This window comes from Misgurnus anguillicaudatus, chromosome 22 (genome assembly GCF_027580225.2).
Source record: "Misgurnus anguillicaudatus chromosome 22, ASM2758022v2, whole genome shotgun sequence".
NCBI classification, from domain to species: Eukaryota; Metazoa; Chordata; class Actinopteri; order Cypriniformes; family Cobitidae; genus Misgurnus; species Misgurnus anguillicaudatus.
The window spans coordinates 32,159,715-32,184,601 of NC_073358.2; the positions used below are offsets into that span (position 1 = coordinate 32,159,715).

The 24,887-nt window shown below is 36.5% G+C and overlaps 2 protein-coding genes across 2 annotated transcripts; one reads left to right on the forward strand and one right to left on the reverse strand.

Moving 5' to 3' along the window:
* Window positions 1-6,317: 6,317 nt before the first annotated feature.
* On the reverse strand, window positions 6,318-17,214 carry taok3b (TAO kinase 3b). Its single transcript, XM_055199499.2, has 8 exons — window positions 16,728-17,214; window positions 13,998-14,234; window positions 13,275-13,403; window positions 11,866-12,069; window positions 11,261-11,500; window positions 9,669-9,881; window positions 7,948-8,130; window positions 6,318-7,833 (listed from the first exon to the last, which is right to left on the reverse strand). The coding sequence occupies exons 2-8, from the start codon at window positions 14,181-14,183 to the stop codon at window positions 7,672-7,674; spliced, it is 1,317 nt and encodes a 438-aa protein (XP_055055474.1). The 5' UTR covers window positions 14,184-14,234; window positions 16,728-17,214; the 3' UTR covers window positions 6,318-7,671.
* Window positions 17,215-19,387: 2,173 nt separating this feature from the next.
* m17 (IL-6 subfamily cytokine M17) lies at window positions 19,388-23,014 on the forward strand. Its single transcript, XM_055199500.2, has 3 exons — window positions 19,388-19,783; window positions 20,316-20,467; window positions 21,744-23,014. Exons 1-3 carry the CDS (start codon window positions 19,726-19,728, stop codon window positions 22,206-22,208), a joined length of 675 nt encoding a protein of 224 aa, XP_055055475.2. The 5' UTR covers window positions 19,388-19,725; the 3' UTR covers window positions 22,209-23,014.
* The last annotated feature ends 1,873 nt before the right edge of the window (window positions 23,015-24,887 follow it).

Here is a 24,887-nt window from a genome sequence, read left to right on the forward strand (position 1 = left end):
AGTTATCAAAGCCGCAGAATTCTCTGCTCTCAAATGCTAGGGGGCGTGTCCACTGTTAGCGCTGAAACCACGCCCACTCGCGTAAAAAGGCGCGACGTTCAAACACACGTGTTAGGGGCGGGGCCATGTTCGGTGGGTCCCGTCCGTCATAGAGCCATCGTTTTAGCCCCGCCCAAATTATCCTAAACACAGAAATAAGGAAAAACTGTTTAACGGTTTAACTTTAAAGTTCAGTACTATATAAGATAACATGTTAATGTTTCAGGACAAGTTAAACAATTTTGATAACTTGCATGTTGGAAACGATTTCAGACATTGTTCTATTCAACATGTTTAACACAGTTGCTTTTAAATTCAATGAATTATTTTATAAAAGTGTTTTAAAACGTATTAATGTAATGTATGTTTGAAGTAATTATACTTGCACTTACATTTATTTAAATTAGCATACATCTAGCAACATAAAGTACTAGCATATTTTCATTCAAGCATTAATTGTCAAATATTTGTTATTTTACAAATAAATAGTTTGTGAACAATATTCAATAGTTGTCTGCTTGATTTCATAATTTAAAGTTTACAAATCATATGTTTTTTTTTCTCTTTAATATTAAAACTAAACAATTACTCGGTAACACACAGTTGTGTTAGATTAATAGAAAGTTACACATTAATGTATTTACTAAAGCGAAACATTTTTGTGTTGCATTTTATAACACATATTCTGTGTTAAATTTAACTCAACATGTGTTGTCCCTGCGCACACTCAGAACATGTGTAAAAAATAACACATGTTGTGTTGTTTTTCAACACATTTGTTTTAAGAGTGTAGCAGTAATAATCGTAGGTTTGATTCAAGCACTGAAACCTATTCTAAAATACTGTAGTAGGTTACATCTGTGAATTTTACCTTTAACATACACAATACATTGACAAATAAACTTGCAGAAGAGTTAACTAAAAGGCTGTTCTATTGAAATTGATTGATTTATTGTAATTTTGTAATTTTCATACTGTAAGGCAAGCTCTCACACGGATTTATCATTAACTCTTCCTTCACATATACAGGTCTGTTTCATTACAGTAGTTGGGACCTCTTTTTAGACCTCCATTGTTTACATACCAACGTGTTACCCATACCACTATAAGCATAAATAGATTAAAACAATCAAGATTTGGCTGATTTATAAACCTTTTTGTTGTTTTTATTTACTAATTAGAGCAAGATCTGCACACATACATGCACCAACACACAATTTTACCTCATGTTTTAGATGTTCAGATTGTGTAATTTATTATTATTTAATGAATAAATGTTTAACCTCAAACTTCAAACATACTGTATGAGTCTATTGTTTCTCTTACTCATTGTATTTTTAGTAAAAAAATACCCCCTACATTTAAGGATGGATGAGTTATATATTTGGGTTGACTCTTTGGGCAAATGCTACAACCTAACCACCTTGTTGGTGGTACAAACTGTAGTGCATTTGATTAATTGAGTAATTTATATTTTATAAATTAATATTTTATTTAGGACTGACTTTCAGATGCTATTAAATATATTAATAATACATTTCCCACAAGACTAAATAATAACAATTAACACAAATCATTATTCTCAAAACATTAACATTCTCTTGGTAATAAATTCCTTTTTTAACATCAGTGAATGTCTGCATATTTTGTAATAGCAGTGTAAATGTTCCTTTGTTGTCCTTAATCTGAAAAGTTTTAAAAGTAGGATTTAAACAACATCATCATATATGAACCAAAGTGAACATGCACATCTTCAGGACAAAAAAGGAACCCATCCACAATTATCACAAAACTTACATTCACTCATCATACATACAGAAGAGACCTTTACACACTCTTACTCAAATCTATTATATAATGTACTTCATATAAACACAGCTACAGTAAATGTTTTTAAATTCTGTATGTATGTTTCACATACATGCAATACAAATTGTCTTACAATCTTATTTGTCATCCCATGCAAACAGTCACCGCAAGCTATTTTCCTTTATGTTTAAAAATCCTATGGCAAAACAGTTCCTAGAAGAATAAAACTTGTTTGGCATCCTCTCTGCACCCCGCTGCCAACCTTGGAGAGTACCAGTAGCATACTCTGCTCCAAGCCAAACAGTCTACAGAAACATGTACTATTTATATACTACTTTGCATGCGTAAGTTTTCCTAACAGGATCTAAATGTGTCAAGGATCAAATGACTATGTCACGCAAGGGGCTCAATGAGTTCAGTTAAGCCCCTTTTTATTTCTAATCAAAAGCATTACAACCAATCAAACTAACAAGAGATTTTTTTCAAAAAACAAACAAAAAAAGTTTAAGGATCCACAATTGTTCATGTATACTGTTTTTACAGCCCTACATACAATATAAAATAAGCAACTTGAGTAATTATTTAAGTGTATGCTGGGTTTTAGCTAGGTTTTTTTGTGATTTACTGTTTTTTTTTACTTGTTGTACAGAAAATATAGCCTTGATACAGTATCTTTAATATTGAGTCATGTCAAAGATTGAAAATCAATGTAACAACGAATGAGTGAGATCAAACTTTGACGCTCCTAATCTCAATTAGATTATGAGGCTTTAGCCTGGATTTCACAGACAGGGTCACGTACATAAATCTTTATTCAAAGCTGATGTTAAAACAACTTGGATCACAATCTACTGTAATAAACCCGGCCTATAAAAGCACTGTCAGACACATGCCAAAAATCACTGGAGAGGAGTCCAGTAAGCCATCTTATCTTCATACAGGCTACTCTTACATTTTTATACATGGATTCCAGTGAGGTTGACAGCTTTACACCCGGTGTGTTTATCACTGCTTATCATACTTTCAGATCAGCAGTTCATTAGGGCTTCCCCACAGTAGTAATTTATAGCCATAAAGCAGCTAAGCGCTATCAAACCTCACTCATCACTTACTGTACTATATTTTGTCCTGGCTTGACAGTCAATAAACATCAACTAAACAAATATGATTGAATGTAAAATGTATAAATGCTAAATTAAGTAAAAACGTATTTTCTGAGTTGATCATTTTGTCTCTGCAGGAATCATTTGGTTTATAATTATCCACAAACCCAATAGCACTCTTCTCAGTTTATATTTTCTATAAGGTTTATAGGTTTCTCCTTTTGTTTAAATAAAAACATTATATGCAAACAGCAAAATCATCAGGATACTTAAACATTTATTGGTCATTTTCCATAAAAGGATCTGAACACTTTGCAACCCGGTATCAAATACCTTGACACAAGTCCCCACGCATGAATCTCCTGAACCCGACACCCTTTTACGACTGCAACTTTTTCGCTGTCAAAGCTACATTTATTTCTGACCGTGTCATCTGCTAAGAACCACCATAAGAAGTCTGAATAAACAGCTGCGAGCTTAGTTCAAAACCAGCCTATTACCTTTTATAGCCATTGCATAATTTTGTTGACAGCAGTATTGAACTCTGTATTTACAGCTGTCGATCTTTAATATAATTGTTTAATTACTGCCTATTATGACACACGTGGCGGTGGCCCTTAACTAATTTGGAATCTTGGCATTGAAACTAAGTGTGTAGGTTAAATGAAGGGTACTTTTGCCACATGTAGGCTAACTGATTTCTTCAATACATGTAAGAGGAAATAAATAAGCAGTGAGATTACATTATAGCTTGTAGATCATCTGAGATTGTATATTACACATCTTTTCTTTATTTAATGATTAAAACTTGTAAACCTTTACTTTAATTGAACATTTTGTGCTCCTGTAGAGCTCAGTGGTAGAGCATTGCAAAATATCATAGGTTCTGAAATACTGATAAAAAACTGTATACCACTGTAAACAGTTAGATAAAGGCGTCTGTCAATGCATTAATGTAATCTGTCTATATTTGCTCCCTCATGTGGGCGATTAGTGTAACTGCATAAGAAGGTATTTATCAGGGAGGACCCAGTGCATTAGGTGGTGGAAAAAGCTCCTGTACCCCTCTGCGTCCAGCAACACTACAAACGTCCCTATGGTCGTCCCTATACTGCTCTTTACTTTTTAAATATAATAAATAATGACGAAATTGATGGTAATTTTGTGGTCTTTTAGATAAACAGCTGTCTACTTTTTTGATAACCAGTCATTTCTGCATTGAAGTGATTTATTTCTCGCCTTACTCACTGAAAAAAGATTCATTTATTTACCAAATGTTTTTTAAGGTAAGTGTTTGCAATCAATTTATTTAAGATACATTTAAACAAAAGTTTTTTGTTTTGTTTTTCAAATGTTTTGTTTAAATGTAGCTCAAATAAATTGATTGCGACCACTTACCTTAAAAAAAAAATGAATAAATTGAATTAATCTTTTTTTTTCAGTGAGCTCCTTATTTCTTAAACATACATATTTCTGATTAGAAAACCCAGCAAAAAGCTCCAGTATGTTGCCAACTTTATTATGAATGCAAGATTTTTATTTATAATGGCGGTTTAAATTTCATTAGTTTTTAAATACATTACTCAGACTTATACACACTGAAGAAAATACCAGATTTTGTTGCTTTATGAGGTGGTTATTTAATTTAATAATATGCATTTGTTTATTAAATCCATGTGTTTATTTAATTTTTGTTTTTTTATGACAGCGCTATTGTATTATAATAAAGATATAATGTTTTCTCTGTTCATGTTTGTACTTACGTGCTCTGAAAAAATCTTTTTCTGACGTAAATATCGTCACCAGATATGGGGTTGTCTTAAAGCTGTCTTCCTCCAGAGGGCGCTTGCAGACTCCTGTAAATTCTAGAAATATAATAAAGTTGTCTTATTTCAGACAATTCAATTTTTTTCTCAAACGAAATCACAAGCATGATGTACATACACACTTTAACAATGTAAAATGGACATGAATTCTTTGTTTATGTACAGCAGAACACACATACACTGGACTACTGTATAATATACTGTATATATTTGTAAAATGCATACCTATAAACCCCACATGTACATGCTTTAAAGTTTGTAATTGATTTAAAATGTGTGGTTGTGTTGTTTGTGACATTCAGTGTAAATGGAAGTCATCAAGTAGGCCTATGCAGTTACTGATGAAGATCATGTACATCAAAAGCATAATTTATATCTAAATACTTAAACTGAGAAACTTCAATTACAGTTCAAGTAAAGGGGTGAGATAGTTTGTTTATGACCAGTTTGAGACAGGGTCCAACTAGGCCACAAATCCCAGCCATCAATTATTTCCATGTCTATCATGGTTATTTTGACCCCAACTGCAGAAAAACAAATTCTGGAACCTTTACAAAGATGCCTGTCAGCGGTTTTCTCTAACAAACAACAATGGGTTTGAAGTAACATTCAGACTAGTACAAACGTCCCATCTCCCTTTTCGAGTTACATGAAGTTAAAGTTGCTTGAAGAAATAAGTACATATACATCCTTTTTATATTATTACTGTTCATCCATTCAGGTCATCATCAGTATTATTACAACAAGATTACAATCTGCTACAATTTGAACCAAGTATACAGAAAATAAGTGGCCTTGGTCTCCATCTTGAAATGTCACCCTCTTGTGGTCGCCACTGGGAACTGCAAATCATTTTACAATATTTTGAGTAAAAAAGTATACTGCTATAAAGAATTGTGAGTTTTGTTTTGTATATTTAATTTAAAAATAAACCCAAAAATATCTTCGAGTCGTTATAAAAGTTGCTAAAAAGCTATTGACCCTACTTTTATCAATACATAGAGAGATAAAGTTGTATGTTTTACTCTGTGAAACAATTTAAACCTTATATCGGGCACTTTTCTCCTCATCAGGTAAAAAATTAACATTACAAACTAGTTACTATTAATCATATCATTGCAAATTCCTAAAATGATTCTGGCATATGATCATCATGTGCAAATGGTTTCTAACCATAAATGTAAAGCCAGAAATGCTGCACAATGTTTTTCATCATATTTACAATTATTACAATGCATGACGAGCTCAGATGCTGAATGGTATCTACTGAACAGTATGCAGCTCTTTAACACAAGCAACCAAACAACTGATGAGTATTTCCCAGCATGCCATTAGCCAGTGAAAACGTATTTGTGTTTATTTGTTAAAACATCATTTCATTTGTGCAACGGCAGTTTTAACAATGGCTTTGTTCGAGAAGAGACCCTAAATGACAAGTAACAGGAAACCACTTTGCATTCTCATCCAGATTATCACTAATAAAACATTATGAGACACTTATGAGAATAGTGTAATGAGGGTCAGAGTTTAGAAAAGATAGTAGTTGGTCAGGCCCAAATAATCTTTTATTACACAGCACAAATCTGCCTACAAAGTACATGTTTTAATGTATAATTTAAAAATCCACCGAACCTCTTCTTTGAGTGGCGTCTCCCTTTAATGGCAGCAAGCCATGAACTGTTACACAAAGGTGTAAGCATTAAAGCTTCACCGAACATGTAAGCTGTCACATGATGCACGAGAATATAAGTTAACCCATCTATTCTTTCTATTTTACTTACAAAAATAAGTTTGCATTCCACCGCCTTCGCTGAATAAGAGTTCATAGATTTTCGTCGGCAATGATTGATCAATACATATGTAAACCCTATTTAGGTTATCATATACAAATATTTATATAAAATTTTTACAACACAAACTGCAACATTTTCCCTGTACAAGAGCAGTGATAAGTCCACATTGAATGAATCACATTTCAACAAATTGTGCAAAATAAGGAAAACGAAAACATTCATCAACATAACGTAAAGGCATTTGGCAATTTGGCGGGTATTTATATCAAAGATAAAGCTTATGTTCAGTATCAATAGCCATGAGAACAAAACCGCTATGACCACTTTTATTTGTACACGGCTAAAATCTCGGACAGATTCATGCTCCACTTCACAACCTGAATTTGTCTTTTAAAGTGCATGCAATAATACCAGTAACTGTGACAGAACTGATTCAATGTAAGAAATCCACATCCGGATAAAACTAATGCCAATTAGGATACTGAACGATGAAGAACGATTTTTTCTTAGTTTTTCTCTTTTTCTAATAGAAATGAAATAACGCGTGGGTTCCACAATATGAAATTAATTCAATGCTCTATATTTTTAAAATCTGACACTGCTTTTCGAAATCTGCTTCTTCGTCAGCGGTTTTCACATTCTCTGTGATACATACAAAACAGCTAATAGCCACGGTGAAGACGCAGGACACATTCTACAGTCGTAATGTCCTTTGATGACACCAAAGGCATTTCATACTTCATATCCACCTCACATGATGGGATCATACTTAACATATCAAAGTGCTTACTTGTACTAAAATATCCTGAATTACTAATTTAATACCAAAAGTGGGACAATGGCATGGAGAAAAGGTCCGTTTGTCTCGATATTTCTTCTTGGTTCATGAGCTTAGTGATGCACCGCAAAACCACTTTGTGTCTGTGGCTGTAAAGTTTCTCCTCTCAGAATTTCTCTCAGAAGTTCTCACAGCCAATATGAGTTATAAGATATATTGATCCAGCGTTTGGGTGACCTTCGCAAATCCAACAATCAGGGACAGTGCAGGCACAACGTGTCCAAAGACATCAGTGTTGAACAGTCCCCTTGACCTCCGTTGGATCATCTGGCCTCATCCTTGGGAAAGTCAAACGAGGCCAAGCTTCCGAATCCGAGCCGAGAGCTTTCCAAATCGAACATCTCCAGCTCTCGCTCTTGACGCTCAAATAAATGCTTAATTTTTTCTGTTCGTTCCTTGTGAAGTGAGGCCAGCTCTTCTTCAATCTGCAAACAAAAAACATGTATCTTGTACCTACACATATTTCATCAAATAAGGATTTTACACACAGGTAAATACATCGTACACATTGAATAGGGTTCATCTCGAAAAAAGCCCACCTTCTGTTCCAAGTGAGCCCGACGCAAGGATGCTTTCTGTTCCAATTTCTGCACCTCACGCTCATGTTGGTCCTCCATCTGCGCCTTAGTTTTGTTCTGGTAGGCATCCAGGAGCTCCATCTCCTGATGTAGCTGATGCCTTAAAGCCTGGCATTCGGCCTCTTGCTCTTCGTCTAAACGTAACTGAGAGTCAAATGCAGGAATTATTATCCAAAATACTGAGGAGGTTTACACGAGATAATGCTAAACAATGTCTCCACTTCCATAGTAATCGATGAAACATCACTATAAAAATGCTAGGTTGCGTAACCCAAATGTTGTTTTTACAACCTAAATTAAACAAACAGCTGGCTTTGTGCATAATTCACCTAAACATGGGCTGAAATAAACAAAATTTTTAGAGTGTAAACTGTATGAGCATCAATAAAAGATATGTATTTGGTGAAGATAATTTGAAAAACCGATCTACAGACATTACTATCTCACACTAAGTAAAACGTTTTTCAAAGAACCTTTATATCTATATATGAAGAGTTTGGTTCCAAAACGCGATAAAGGCCATTTTTTAAAAACTAACTGCCAAAATCAGTATTATATCAGGTCAGTATTTAAAATTAAATTCTTAATTTTACGCATTATTCAGAGTTATTCTGTCATCTTTTTTTCCCAAAACGCAATAAACGCCACTCCTCCTTTTCTACAGAATGCAATAAATCCGCTCCACAAATTACAGCGCACCATTCCACGCATTGTAAACAAACAATGGCGGCGCGTTGAATACACAGAATCCATCTACTTTGTACTTTGTGATTAACAAAATAATACTTTAATGGCATTGATAAACCTGTGGTGGTTTTCTGTGACGGGAAAGAAATGTAAGCCATCAACATCTAATAATTAACGCGAGAGGCGCTCGGGAGACGGTTGCTTGTTCTCCCGACAGCATCAAGCTTCTCTCATGCTAACACATTGACCCCAGGGGAAAAACTTTCCATTATTTTACTCAAAGTCAATGAAAATCGAATAGGATCAAAACATTTTACAGCTGATCGCTGTGAAAAATGTTAAGCGACGACGTCAAGTATAACCGCAGCAATGACAGTGTTATTAAAATGACAAAGTAAGTGTTTTGGTGCATGCCATTAATGTTTATTTTTTAATCAGTGTATACCACTAGTCAACTAAATGAATATAAAATGGCAAAGATGATTGCACATTTATATATTGATTAAATAGATTTATAGCATTTTGAAAAAATCATGCATTTATTGCATGTTGTGGAAAAAATAATTTGCTTTTACAAAAATCTTTGAAAATTAAGTTATGGATTTGAATTTTTTATGTTTTTATAACCTAAAGATTCTATGTGAAAGTTTGTAACAGAAAATAGTGGTTTTCATCTTGTCACTTTCTTGGTATAGAAAACACGTTTTTACCAAAATTTGTCAAAATGGATTTATTGCGTTTTGGAACCAAACTCTTCAATTTGCTTCAATTTATTTTGTAATTTTCAACTCTTATTTCAGCAATTCCCAGGAGTGCCACTAGGGGGGGCACCACTTTTGCAGTAAATGCAAGCAGCTTCTGTTTCAAGATGGGGTTTTTTGCAGGTAAGGTATGTATGAACTGTTATACAAATATCTTTAAATAAAACAACATCATTTCTCAATTGCACATTTACAGCACTCCTCTAAAGGAGCCATTTTCTTTTCAGGCCTTACCGACTGGGAGGCCATCATCTCATTAATGCTTTGCTCATATTGTTCTGCCAGCTGTGCGAGCTTGCGGGTCTGCTCCTCCTTTAGAGATTTCAAAAGGGCTTTGTGGTCACTTTTCGGGGAGACCTCCAGCTGATGGTTCCTAAGAGCTTTGTACTGCTTGTTTTGCACCTTGCAGGTATCTTGGAATTGCTTTTTGATCTGCATCTCCAATGTCTATAATGAGATTATTTATTTAAAATACACAGTACATACACAGTATAGTTTTTGTTTAGTAAAGGAATGGTACCCACTGACTTCCGTAGTAAAAACAATTACTATAGAAAACATTAGGTACCATCAACTGTGTGCTAGCCATCATTTATCAAAGCATCTTTTCCTTTTGTGTTTAAAGGGACACTCTACTTTTTTTTTGAAAATATGCTAATTTTTCAGCTCCCCTACCGTTCTGGAATCCATTCAGCCGACCTCCAGGTCTGGGGCTACCACTTTTAGCATAATTCATTGAATCTGATAAGACCATTAGCATTGCACTAAAAAATAACCTATTTTCCTATTTAAAACTTGACTCTTCTGTAGTTACATTGTGTACTAAGACTGACGGAAAATTAAAAGTTGCGATTTTCTAGGCCGATATGGCTAGGAACTATACTTTCATTCCGGCGTAATAATCAAGGATGTTGCTGCCGCACCATGGCTGCAGGAGGCGCAATGATATAACGCAACAGCCGAAAATAGTCCTCTGCTATTGAAATAGGTGCTAATATCATTGCGCCTGGTGCAGCCATGGTACGACAGCAAAGTCCCTGACTATCACGGCAGAATTATGGTGCATTCACACCAACCACGGTAGAGGCGGCAAAAACTTATGTAGTTGGGCGCTTGAACATTTGAGTTTACTCGCTTCATTCGCACGTGAAATTCAAGTCATTCAAAACATTAACACAGAAATTCGCGTCATGGGAGGGGCTTCTGCGACTCTGCTGAGACTCTGCTTGCTTCCTGTAATCACTTCACTACTACAGCATGGTCCTGATTGGTTAACGCGGCGCGGAAATATGCCAAAGTTCAGATTTTTCAACTCGCGCGTTTCCCGCGGCAACGCTCAATTCGCGCGGAACGTGCCGCGCCACAGGATGCCTAATCGCGTCTTTGCATTGACCTAACATGTAAATATCCAAACTCTTTGGATTTTTTTTTGCGCAATGCTAATGGTCTAATCAGATTTAATGGATTATGCTAAGCTATGCTTAAAGTGCTAGCGCCAGACCCAGAGATCAGCTAAATGAATTCCAAAACGGTAAAAATCAAATGTTTAACTCTAGGGGAGCTGGAAAATTAGCATATTTTCAAAAAAAGTGGAGTGTCCTTTTAGCAGAATAAAGAAACTCATACAGGTTTAGAACAACATAAGGGTGAGTAAATAATGACATAATTTCATTTTTGGGTGAACTATCCCTTTAAGTGTCCTGTTATGTGTAGTCATATGTGCGCCTGCTTCAAGGCTGTTAATGCGATACTGTAACACTCTTAAATTTCCTTGCCTACCAGCTATTTCATTCCAACAGTTTTACGTTACTGACAGTAAGTTTTACCTTAAGGTTCCTGGGCTGCTGTCGGCGTTCTAGTGCATGTTTCCTGTGTAGCTCCCTCTGGCGTCGGCTGTTGTACTCCTCCTGGTTTTCCAGCTCTGTTTGGTGTTGGTGGCGCATAAGCTCAAAGCGTAGCCTTTGTAAGGTTTGTAGATGCCGGCTTTCGAGCTCCTGTGTGGATTCATCCTGCCTGATCATCAAGGCATGCTCCATCTCTTTTTGTGTCTTCTTCTTGTTAAGCTCCTTTAACGGAAAATACAAATTATGTTTGAGCAGTTATTTTTTTAATATTAACAGAAATCTATAAGAATATGATTTGAAGTGATTTGGGATTTTATAACAGATAGCTTCCAGACTTCAAAGTTAATACAACATTCCAAATGCACAGATTTACATTGATATTCGGCTTCGCTTTACTCTTTATTCATGTTCTTTATTTTAAAGACATTAATGTGACATATGTGTTTTGTTTTTATTTGTTTAGTTTAGTTTTTGTTTCGTTCAGTAAAAATGTGATATTCATTGTCAAAATCCCCCCAAATTCAAAAATTCCCAAACAAAACAATGTTCTTGAGAAATTCTTTGTGATGTCTCATAGTATTCCTTGCCTCCCGAATTTGCTCTTGTTCGAATTCATGCTTCTTAATCAGGCATCTTCTTTTTAAAGCACGGCAGCTTCTTTCGTAAACCAGTCTTTGCTGGTTCAACAGCTGGGCCTCCTCCTCTGCCTGGGAGCGCTGCATTGTTTCCTTATGGCGTGACAAGCGCTCCTGTTTCTCATCTTTTGGTGTATCAAAGTCTTCATTCATTTCCTGTTGTAAAAAGAAGTGTAATGTAAGTACCCTTACGTCTTAAAGGATTAGTCAATTTTCTTTAAAAAAAAATCCAGATAATTGACTCACCACCATGCCATCCAAAATGTTGATGTCTTTCTTTGTTCAGTCAAGAAGAAATTGTGTTTTTTGAGGAAAACATTCTAGATTTTTCTAATTTTAATGGACTTTAATGGACCCCAACACTTAACAGTTTTAACTGCAATTTTAAACTACATTTCAACGCAGCTTCAAAGGACTCTCAACGATCCCAAACGAAGCATAAGGGTCTTATCTAGCGAAACGATTGTCATTTTTGGCAATACGTCATCACGTCAAGAGGTCACGGATGACATATGCGAAACTACACCCCAGTGTTTACAAGTGTGGAGAAAGAGGACTGTTCCGACGTTGTTGTTTGTGGAATGACACTTATTAATGTCTTTGTGTCAGTTTATTGTTTAAAATGGTCCACAAATGTGCGTTTCATATATGTAACACGTGACCTTTCGACATCATTACGCAATAACGTGAGTTCGCACTGGCTCATTGTGGATTAAAAGAAGTTATGGATTAAAAGTGCTTTTTTTCTTGCCAAAAATGACAATCGTTTGGCTAGATAAGACCCTTATGCCTCGTTCGGGATCATTTAGAGTCCTTTGAAGCTGCGCTGAAAATGCAATTCCAAACTACATTAAAAGTTAAGTGTTGGGGTCCACCAAAGTCCACCAAAACGAGAAAAATCCTGGAATGTTCTGCTCAAAACACACACTTTCTTCTCGACTGAACTAAGAAAGACATCAACATTTTGGATGACATGGTGGTGAGTAAATTATCTGGATTTTTTTAAAGAAAATTGACTAATCCTTTAAGAGTGACAAACACGGGATATCTTAAGGTAACCCCTTATGAAAATTAACCATGGTTTTACTACAGTAAAAAAACGTGTATTCACAAATGGTTTTGCTAATAGTCTTCAATACAACAAAAAAACACGGTTAATTTCCGTAAGGGAGGGCAAAGTAATAGGCCAGGGACTAAACAGCAGCCTAGTGGTCATAAGGGGCAAGAACGTCCACCTATTACAAGTGATTTGAATGAATGAACAAGTCTGACTTCTACTGATGATTTAGTAGCACTATGATTTGGCAGAGCGGCCTTATGGAAGGAGACCTAACTTAAATACATGAAAGCCCTCATCCTACCTCTTTCATTCTTTCTCTGCATAGTCTGTACTGCTTTTTCTGTGTGTCCAAGAAGGTGGTCAGTTCCTTCTTCTGCTGGACCAAGATCTGTTGCTGGATTCTTTTCTCCTCTGCTGCTGTGTTTTTTATCTTTTCAAGAGAAAAGCACATGAGATCACCATACGTTTATCAGACAGATTCATCATTTAGTTATAGGGGAGGATGAGTGTCACAAAAAGTTCACAGCAATCAGATGATTATATCTTATATCAATACTGTCATCAAAGGTTTGTGCAATTTCAGTCATTTCTGTGGGAAGAAATCTCAATCCTGTCATACAATGACAATCCAGAGAATTTCAACTTTGTTGGAACATTTTGTGGAGTATCCTTTTTTATTTAGGCATAACAATGCTTCGTGCAAAAAGCAAAGTGCGGTAACGCTTTAGTTGACGTTGTCTTTGTTACACATGCTACATGTAATTATTATAGTAATAACAGTTAATTATGCATAATTACATGCAAATAACTCTAAACGAAACCCTAATCCTAACCCCAACCCTATAGTAAGTACATCATTATTACTTAGTACTTATATGTATAATTACACTGTTACAGTTATGGCGTAAAATAAAGTGTGATCCAAAGTGCATATATGAAGTGTACGAAGCCCGGATCTGAACCAAACTGAACATCCAGCATCAAACCTACTGTTCTCTACTATATGTTAAGTAGGACCACACACCTCCTTATCCAATTGTATAGCTTGTTTCTTGGCCAGTCGCTCTAGTTCGATGTAGGTGTTATTGGCCTGGGTCTCTACTTCCTTCTGCAGCCGGAGCTTGTGCTCATCCATCTCGGCCTTTAGCCTGTTCTCCAGGGCGATCAGCTGCTTCTGGTGCTGCCGCCGCATGCGCTTGTACCCTGACATCTGCTCGCGCCACACAGCTTCCTGCTCATGCTCCTGGATCTGCTCACTGACCTGCATACAGTGTGTTGGGGTCAAAGGTCAGGTAAGTTCAGTAAATAGCTTAATAAAACTAAAAATAACCTCAAGAGAATGAATAGATATGAACTGTGCAAATAAGGTTAAATCCTAAATATTTATATTAAAATCTATCAGGGGTGTCGCGGGTGAAACATGGTGACAATTATAAGAGCCCCCACTTCCCAGAGGGCCCCCAAAATCCAGAAGTTATACTATATACAGGCCCCCATTCTGTTAATAATATATCAAGTTGCCATATTGCACCGCCATGTTTCTACAGCAGCTCTAAACAGACAAACTGGTTCTGGCTAGAAGGGATACAGCAAACAAGATTTGGGTTTAGGGTTAGGTTTGGGGGTAGGATTGGGATGAAAACAGCATTTCTGGCTAGATAGGATACAGCTACGGCCTAAATTCCGTAAAATGTTGGGTTTAGGGTTAGGTTTGAGGGAAGGATTAGGATGAGATTTCATGAGATTTTGGCTGTAGCTGTATCCCTTCTAGCCACAACCGTACAAACTGCTTTACAGAACGCGTTTCTTCACTACGTTTTCTCAGACAATTAAATGTTTGTCCTGTGGATGCTACCGTAGCTTCTCTATGCGTTTTGAAAGGGAGGGGTGAGCTGTGGACTGAGCCGTTGGTTGCAATTCGGAATCTCACCACTAGATGCAGCTAAAATCTACACACAGACACCCTTTACCTTGGTGGTCCAAACCAGTCTCATGGAGATGTGTATTAATAGCACGAAGTGTGAAAACTCCAAAATTCCAATTTGGTGTGCATATGATGCACCAGTCCTTCCCGTTCACTTAAAACGGCGCATCTTTTTTGATGTTTTATGTATTGGTTTCTCAATTTTTTTCTTTTTTTACCACAAAATGACATCCTAACTCACTCAAACCCCAATTCTAACCCCAACTCCAAGCGACTATGGCTTAAAATGGACAAAAACATGGAGAAACCTATATATTAAATGACATCCGAAAGCAAATCTCAAATCTAACCCCAAACCCAGACGAAAATAGTTTAAAAAACAGATTTTTTTTAAACCAATACATAAAACGACAAAATAGATACGCAGTTTTAAGTGATCGGGAAGGACTGGTGCATCATATGCATGCCAAATTGGAATATGCACACCGTTTAAGTGAATGAGAAGGACTGGTATATCACATGCACGCTAAATTGGAATTTTGCCGTATGTATTGTACGAGTTTTCACACTTCCTGCTATTTATATGCAACTACATGAGACTGGGTAGTGTGGTGGTCATATAGACTGAACTTAAAATTGTTAAGTTCACCAAACTTAGATTTTGTATAGTGTACTTGAACAATTAAGTTAACCTTGTGTTCACAAGAAGTCAAATTGTCATTTAACTTGGTGTTCATATAATCTACAGAAGGATATTATAATAAAGTTTAATAAAGGGACTTCATGACTACGACTACTATGTCTGTCAATTAATGAAATAAATTCTCCACAGGAGCACACAGCAAACTGCATTGTTCACATCGACATCATCATCATCAATGTGAAGAGGAATATTATGAGTTGAATGTGGTGCATGCATACCAAAGCAAACACTTTCAGTCACCTGAAAATGGTGACTTCACAGAAAACTTTACAACATAAAACTCTAACACATGATTGTTTATATGTCCTATCAGCTCTTAATCTTTGACCAAACTTAAATAATCCAAAATGTTCAGGCGCAAGGGCTCATGCACAGTAAAAGACAAAAATGCTGCAATGATGCATGCAAGTTTAATCAAATGGTTTTGCAAGTCAATTGAACCTACTGTTTTAATTTTTTTTGTTATAAACAAGTTGGCAGTATTTAACTTAATTTGTTAAGTTAAAGTGAAACAAATATTATATATTAAAGTATTCATGTTATATGACTTTTTTACAGTTTGTACTAATTTTATGTTAATTGCACTTGAATTTTTAAGTTTATAGTTTAATAAGGTAAATAAACAAAACACAAAATTTTAAGTAATGTTTAGTCATGATTACTTGATTGTTTAAGTACAAAAAAGATTAGGGTTTACAGTGTATATGATATGGGTGAAGGGTGGTGGGCACCCAAATCTATATTTGCTTAAGGGGGCCCAGAATTCTCTAGTTATGGCCCTAAAGTCTATAATCGCCTATAATGCACTGAACGTCTATAATAGGTTGTCTATGTGCATATGTGTGTGCTAAAGAGAGCGAGAGACGGACCGTACATCATTTTAGGAAATACTTCTCAACCACAAAGCTTTACCTTCATAAACAATTACGCTATATCTTTGTAATGGTCACACTAGTAGAAAATAAGCCTGCGCTCGGGAGACAGAAAGACACGGGGGAGATGAAAAAGCGCTTATTAACAGGATGTGGTTGCCATGGCTACTGATGTGAGGTTGAGTGGATGACCATGGCAGGCCTGCATTTCTTATGCAAAAACGGAGCGGTGAAGACGAGAGATAGGCTGCCTACCAAAGATGCTGGTGTGATGATGGCAAAGCGTTGGCGGATGCTGCTGCGATGATGACGAGCCCGGCTCTTGCGATAAGACGAAGGCCGCAGCTCTGGCCTGATGTCCCTGTCTCCAGCCTCATCCCTCACGCAAGCATGCTTCTGCAGGGGGGGAGGAAAAGACGATGTGAGTGGGGGTGGGCGCTAACCGAGCGCCCTGCTGCTGCTGATGATACTGCTGCTGCTGCTGCTGCTGAGGACGATGCCGCTGCTTCTCCCTGCTGCCCGCATACAGCCTGCTTCCAGCGCATCGTTTTCCCCGTTCATCTGTTACGTATGTCGCTCATGTGTCCCTGCAAACGCGGGCAGGGCGTCGAGATGGATGACGGTCGGTAGTCCGGTGGCTCTCTTCAGAGTACTAGCGCCTGCACTTCCTGAGAAGGAGGAGGAGGAGAAGAGAGAACGGCTCCGTTGGGATAGAGTGAGTTACGTTACGCAATGCCTTCCACGGGCAATGGTGCGCGTGCGCGTGCGTGTGCGTGTGCGCGCGTGCGTGTCACGTTTTAACAACTTTTTACATTGCACACTCTGCACCAGTGGATTTCAGCCTTTCTGATATTAAATATTTCATATTTAATAAAATATTATATACACATTTTTAGTTGTTGTAGCTTATTTTACAATGCATGTTTTGTCTCTTTTTTCCAGATATCTTAAGTCTTTTTAAAGGAAACACCACCATTTTTCAATAATTTACTATGTTCTTACCTCAACTTAGACAAATTAATACATACCTATCTTTTTTCAATGTGTGCACTTTTAATCTTTGTACAGCGCCTCTTGGATGTGTTAGCATTTAGCCTAGCCCCATTCATTCCTTAGGATCCAAACAGGGATTAATTTAGAAGTCACCAAACACTGTTAAATAAGTAGTTACACGAGTAAGTATGGTGGCACAAAATAAAACTTTTGTTTGGAGCCATAGGAATGAATGGGGCTAGGCTAAATGCTAACACATTCACAAAACGCTGTACAAAGATTAAGTGCATGCATTGAAAAAAGGTAGGTATATATTAATTTATCTAAGTTGAGGTAAGATCATATAAAATATTTTTCTTTAAAGTCCCCCTAGTAGACCCTGGCCTCCGAGTTGACAAACCCCTTTACTTTTACCATATAAACCCTTTTCTTTAGATCAGTCATCATTTGCGCATGAGTTCTCTGTTAAACTGGCAATTGATCTCATTTTCATTTTCAACAGCGTCAGAGTCCACATGAATTTTTTTTCTTTTTTGAGGTGAGCTTAGATTAAGATTTCTAAATAGGTATTTATAATTATGAGAAACACATATAAGGGGGATTTCCTTAAGCTCTCAAGTAAACCATCTCCTGTGTGGTTTAGAGGTTAAGAGAAAGTGTCTTTTATCTTTTTGCCCAGAATGCAGACCTGTCTGATATCTACACAAACTAATGCGGCTGAAATATTTGACTAAAATGACAATACTTGACAAATATGGGAGGATGATGCTTTAGCAGATAAGGTGCTTTGGGTTTTTAAGCTGGTATCAGACACTTTAAAACCCGTAAACAGCATGTTAAAAATTTGATTAATGAGAAAGTGACTACAATTTACATCCATGCAGTTTATCTAAGTAACTTACGATGCATTCAAGTTTTAGATTTTTATGTATGCATAATCCCTGGAAGTCAAACCCAATGCACAATGCTACTGCAAAATATTACCATTAAAAAGGCAACTGCTTCCAGTTTATCCCTTATTCCCTCTGCACTTGTATGATGATGTTTTACCTAAGAATTGTGGAAAGTACCAGGTAATGAAGGCAGTAAAGTCTGTGTTTTGCTGAGAAGACAATGATTTTCCCAACTTAAACCACCTTACCATGCATACCACATCAGCATTAAACGTAGGTTGAAAAAAAAACCAGCATTGTATTTTTACAGATGTGGCCGTGCCTTCCGTTAATGGACTATACTAAATTTGTGCATGTTCTAAACTTATGACTCTGGGATTTCCCTGTTAGTCAAGATAGGCCGCAATAAGCGTATAGCTCACTTTTAACATCATAAGAGTGTTAAAGTTCACTAAAGTCATTCTGCATGTCTGACAATAAATTGCATCACATAAAAACAGAATTAAAGTGAACTAAAATGAAGAACAGTTCTTTGTCACCTTCTTTCGTGGTTTAAGCCTTATAGGTTAAAATTTCCAGATTTGTGCTTTTGCGTCAAAAGATATGAAAGTATTAGAGAATATTTTATGTTGAGAAACCACCTTCCTATTACAAGACTGCTTCCTGTTTAACCAATGGGCACAGAGTTCAGAGCACATATGGACTGCAGTTCTCATTCGAAATGTACTCAGTGCCCTTGTCAGTCTCTCAACAATATTAATGCATTAATGTAAACCATTGATTAGAATGTAAAATTTATGATCTTATAAAATGAATCTACTTGCATATTAATATTTCCCATTTATTGCCAATTACAATAAATCTTTTTCACATATCTACGTATATGGACATACAGATACCCATACATATATATTTTGAGTATTGCACAACATAAAAGTCTCATTCTTATTCAAATCATTTTTATTTATTTAGTGAAATCACATGTATTTATTTATGCTAAGTATAGAAAATGTATAATCTTGCCATATTTATGCAGCGCTGACATTTTTACACATGAACAAACCGAACAGAAGACACAACGACAATTTAACAAACTTGATTTAAAATTGCTCAACCCATAAAGACGCTCTATCTCAGGAGGAAATGCATCTGGATGAAAATTGGGCGGCAACTACAGCGAAGGAGGCAGTATTACACATAGTACATGTGATTTGAAGACGTAAACCAAAAAAAATTCTGGGAAATCTTGTTGCCTCAGAAAGCTGGCCACGTCATTTCCTTCAGTGACAAATGTGTGGTTTCAGACTTTAAAAACTTTTTCAGAGTTGTGATCATGACCAGTTTGAAACGTTGTCTTTGAACGAAGAATGAATTGTCATGTTAGGAACATGATTTGGCTACCTCAGAGATCACAAGCAAAATTCAGTAAGTACAATAACCACACTGCACGCATAACCGCAGGCTTACAGTCAGGCTTAGTGGTAAAAAAAAAGAATATTGTGGTTGTCGCTATTCAATTAGGGATTCAATTATAAAATTCATGTGTGAATTGTGTTGCAATTGATTTCATAGTTGTATATAAATGCATGCTAGGTTGCCAATTCTTGTCTAGCATTTTCTTGGGATCATGTTGCCAGATTGTATCCCAGTGCACAGTACAGTACTAACATCAGGTGTGCTCAATACCTTCCTAAAAAATTGTAGTTTTAGCCATATATAAGATGCCTGCTTGTCATTTTAAGGACTGTAATCAGCTGAATAAGGCACTTTTTGTTGGGGTTGGATATATACTCTGTGCACTGGGAGTCAATTTGGTCTGAATGGTCCCAGTAAGTGTAAGGTGAAAAGGAACACAACCAACTCTATAATCATTAAATGATGCTTGTTTGGGGTCTGTACTTGACTTAGCTTAGTTGATTTGTGGAAAGTGGCATTAATATCGTATTTACTCTTTCAGGTATAATCCTTCTCATCCTTTTGCTTATGGCTGCTGAGTCAACGCAGCATAGGATACAATGCAAGAACCAAAGCTGCAGCCTGTATCTTCACAAGAGTCTGAAGCTCACCAAGTTCATGAACTCGACCGCTGCACAACTTTTAAAAACATATGTAAGTACTCTTTAGGAATACTTAGCAAATTTATTGGTTTGGATGAGGAACTAGACATATGACATGCAGAGTCGATGATTTTAATCTAAGTTCAGTTGTGATTGGTTAATGCGAGATGCGCTGACAAGATATGCCTTTTATGGTCAATGGTTGCTTTGGTGGTTTGCACAAAAAATTATGTAATTCCTTCCATTGACAAACCGATGGGTTATGACTGTAAGTGAGAAACTGGGTATGTGGGAACAGTAAATTTGGAAATTATACACCATGTAAATTAAAATAAAATGCGAGCATGAGTATACGCAACCCATATCACGAAATTACGTACCTATAGTCACGTAAATTTTGCGTGACACTGACACAGTTACCCAGCTGTTTTGTCCTATTTTCTTACCATTGTTGCTTCGGTTTAGGGTTAGATTTACATAAAATAACATCCTTATCCAACTCTAGCCCTAATGCCAGGCGACAATGGTTTAAAAATCATAAAATGAAGAGTTTCGTTGCAAAACGAGATAAATCCGTTTTTTAACATTTTTGTCAAAACATGTTTATTATTATGTTATCATGTTATTATTTTGTTTTATGGTGCTACTTAGCTGTATTTTTTAATTTATGAAGGTTTAAATCAAAACAAACCAACTGCAGTTGAATTGATATTAATTGGATGCACAACCAAAAAACGAGAATTTAGAAAAAATGTAAAAAAAACAGATTTATCTCGTTTGCAACGAAACTCTTCAAATATAAAAAATAAATCATGAAAAAAGGTATAAACTAATACTTAAAGTGACATCCTAACTCAAACACCAAATCTAACCCTAAACCAAAGCGTCAATGGTTTGAAAATAGGACAAAACAGTTGAGTAACAATAAGTGACAGTGACACGTAAACAGAAATGTGTGACATGTTCACGCAAAAGGGCGGAAAACAGTGTCAGTGTCACGCAAAAACTCACAAATGTATCTGACTATAGGTACATAATTTCGTGTTACAGGATTGGTATACTGCATGTTGTTCTTTACATTAATATGTCCAATAGGTATCAACCAAATGCATTAAAGAATTTTGATCATTAAACTTTAAAAGCTTTGTTTTGGCCGATGAGTACTTTATACTCTCTAAAAAATTAATTGTTGTTTTTAACTCAGTGTTGGGTCAAAAAGGGACTAATCCTGCCGTTGGGTTAAATGATCCCAGAAAATTTTTATTTTGGGCTGAAACAAACCAGCATTGCTTTACCTTACGTATTGTCTTATATGATCTCTCATTCAGAAAGCCAGTCAAGGGGATTCTACAGACCTGATCTGTGAAGTGCACATGGACAATGTCCCTCTATCAACAATCACTGGCCAGAGCATTTCTGAGCGTATGTTGAGTGTTTATACCCGCCTGAAAGAATTTCTTCCTCACCTCAAGACAGTAATGGAGCAACAGATAGACTTAGACCCTCCAACCAATCCTGTGGCTGAAGGGCTAAAGGACATGATCACACGCGTCGGCCACATTTCTGCACACGTGAAATGTCTCATCGAATTTGTGATGCCAAATATACCTATTCCTGAGCCAGCTGAAAGGCCGACCGGAATTCCCCCTGCGCTAAATACTTTCCAGCAGAAGGCCTATGGATGCATTGTCCTGTCGCGGCTGCAGGAGTTCCTTAGTCAAGCATTTCATGAACTCAAATCTCTTCGAGGTAAAAAGTGCAGAAAAAGGACAAAAATACCAAGGTTCAACTAAAATGTGTCCGTTGACATCTTCACACAAATTCTGTCAAATGTAATTTATTGTTATTTATTTTTTTTGTACATATATATATAATGCTGGTTATGTCTAGATGGGTTTGTGATTATAAAGTATTTATTCATATAATTTATTTCTGTTATAATGTGTTATCTGGCTGTTTATCGTTGAGTGCTGTATATTATGTCCTAAAATGCACCTTATTTGGTTATAGATTAGTTATAAACACCGGCTGTCATAAAATTTTGCACCCGCTCCCTTTTGGCTTCCTAGAAAGAAGGCTCAAAACCACTATAGCTGCAGAATCAGAAGGTTTCTTTAGAAAACTTAGTAAGGTTATGTATGTCGTCACAGCTAACTGTTTTGATAATGTAGAAATCGACTGTGATGTAACGTGTTAGCCATATTGGCTTTCGTGGTCATTGCTAACGTCTGGCAAGATCCAAATACCCTGTAAAACTGATGTACCAACTTAGACATAGCCTTGTGTTGTGACCGTTTTAGAAGACAGGAAGTTCAAGAGACTGTGATATCAGCCCATAATGACGCATATATTTCACCACATCAGAAAGGAAAAAATACTGACTAGCCGTCTCCCCTGTCACAAGGTATGAGTGTGGGTTTGTGTCCATGTGTGTACTGTATGCGAGTGAATCTAAGGTTTTCCTTCGATTAAAAAAAGCATCTCTGTGACTTATAATTTCAACATATGAATTATTTCTTTTTGATTATGTGTATATTTTGGTACTTATTTTTATAAGCCTTTGTACTGTACAAAGAAACGTTGGTCTTTACTTGAGTTATAAATGCAAAGTTGCAAACATGGGCAGTCAGACTTGCATTCTTTCAACTTCTATTAAGTTAACCACTATGCTTTAAATCAAGCAGATTAACTGCAAAATCAAACCAAATAACAAGTGACTGTATTATTGTAGTGATGTAAATTAATGTAACAACATTAGTTGATACACAGTAACAATAATGGACATTTCACAGATGTATTCATGTTATGCTGTGAAAAAAATGCCATCTCAAGCACTTTGTCCTAGTCACACGCTTCTGTGGAAATGCAGAAAGATTCATTGTAGGTCAAGTAATGGGTTTTGCATGGCAACGTTTAATCAGGAAGACAGTGCATGAAAATAGCATTATAGCTTTAACAACAGACAATTTTAAAGCAGTAATATCATTTTACAATAGTATTTTTTTCTCTTTGAAAAATTTGAAATGTACTTAGTAGGGATGCATCGATATGGACATTTTGGCCGATGCCGATAACTCTTTATATTTGGGGGCCGATAACAATATCTATAGGCCGATAAATATTCATATTATTTTCACAATGAAAACTCGCAGACCACGGACATCTTGTCTTTGCGCTAGACTAGCATACTCTTCTTAAGCCCGCAACACGTGTCATCTTCGTGCTATGTCACAGAAAGCACCAATCAAAACTTCACATGGCCAGCAATGAGCAAGTGAAGTGGTTCAACAAACCAAAATAATCCATAATTTATCCGCTTTTATTTATCGGCCTAATTTTGCTATCAGACCGATAACCGATAATATTAAAAATAAGCAGTTATCGGCCGATAACGATATGTCGGGCGATATATCGTGCATCCCTAGTACTTAGTGAAATCTTATTTACACTTTAAAGGACAAGTTCGGTATTTTACACTTAAAGCCCTGTTTTCAGATTGTTTATGATGAAATAGAACGGTTTTGACTGAAATTTGGACATATGATGCTGGCCCGAGAATTTTCGGGTGTTTGTTGTATCAGCCCCCACCTCTATAATGGCTGCATACAGGTAGGTGCACTGGAACAATCCTTCCTAAAATGCATTAAACTTTCATTTACAAAGGTGTGAAACTCACCGTGTGGTCAGGGGTGTTCACTGATATGCTCACACACAAATCGCTGCAAAAGATGCTTTCCAACAGGTTTTATCATAGTTTTTGTCAACTCCATTGACTTGTATTAGATGTGCTGTATATGGCAATTGGCAAAGGTGGATTATCGCCACCAACTGGGCTGGAGTGTCTTTTATTCAAGCTCTCAATGGAAGAATATACGTGTGTGAGGCGTTTGGAAAAATAGGTCCACAAGTTTACAACGAATGCTAAAACAGCTGTTGGAAAGCATATTTTGCAGCGATTTTTGTGTGAGCATATCACTGAACACCCCCTGACCACTCGGTGAGTTTTACGTCTTTGTAAACGAAAGTTTGTTCCAGTGCACCTATGCAGCCATTGTAGAGGTGGTGGGGTGATATAACAGAGACCGAAAATTCTCGGGCCAGCATCATATGTCCAAATTTCAGTCAAAACCATTCTATTTCATCATAAACCATCTGAAAACAGGGCTTTAAGTGTAAAATACCGAACTTGTCCTTTAACTTCATAAACTACTGAAGAGCTACACACACACACACACACACAAAAACTATGCAGCAGGTCATTGTTTTCTTATGAATCATCAAGTATTTTGTTACTTGGCCGAGAGCCGCATGTTTTCAATACAGCAGATTTTCCACCATCACCCCCTTTGCTCAGATCACCATCATGCTTTCCTGTCATAATGCCATTCTTTATTTCATTAGCTCAATTTGGCTTTTTAAAGGAGTGGTTACACACCTACAACCAGCTTTGTGCAGCACTGTTTTTGCTTGCA

Excerpts from the sequence above, each read along its gene's own strand:
- taok3b (XM_055199499.2), bottom strand. The coding sequence starts at position 14,183 with ATGTCAGGGTACAAGCGCATGCGGCGGCAGCACCAGAAGCAGCTGATC. Across the intron at positions 13,404-13,997 it reads CTATACAATTGGATAAGGAG|ATAAAAAACACAGCAGCAGA; the intron begins GTGTGTGGTCCT and ends TCTCTTGAAAAG. Across the intron at positions 11,501-11,865 it reads AACAAGAGCAAATTCGGGAG|GAGCTTAACAAGAAGAAGAC; the intron begins GCAAGGAATACT and ends TTTCCGTTAAAG.
- m17 (XM_055199500.2), top strand. The coding sequence starts at position 19,726 with ATGAATTGTCATGTTAGGAACATGATTTGGCTACCTCAGAGATCACAA. Across the intron at positions 19,784-20,315 it reads GAGATCACAAGCAAAATTCA|GTATAATCCTTCTCATCCTT; the intron begins GTAAGTACAATA and ends TTACTCTTTCAG. Across the intron at positions 20,468-21,743 it reads CACAACTTTTAAAAACATAT|AAAGCCAGTCAAGGGGATTC; the intron begins GTAAGTACTCTT and ends TCTCTCATTCAG.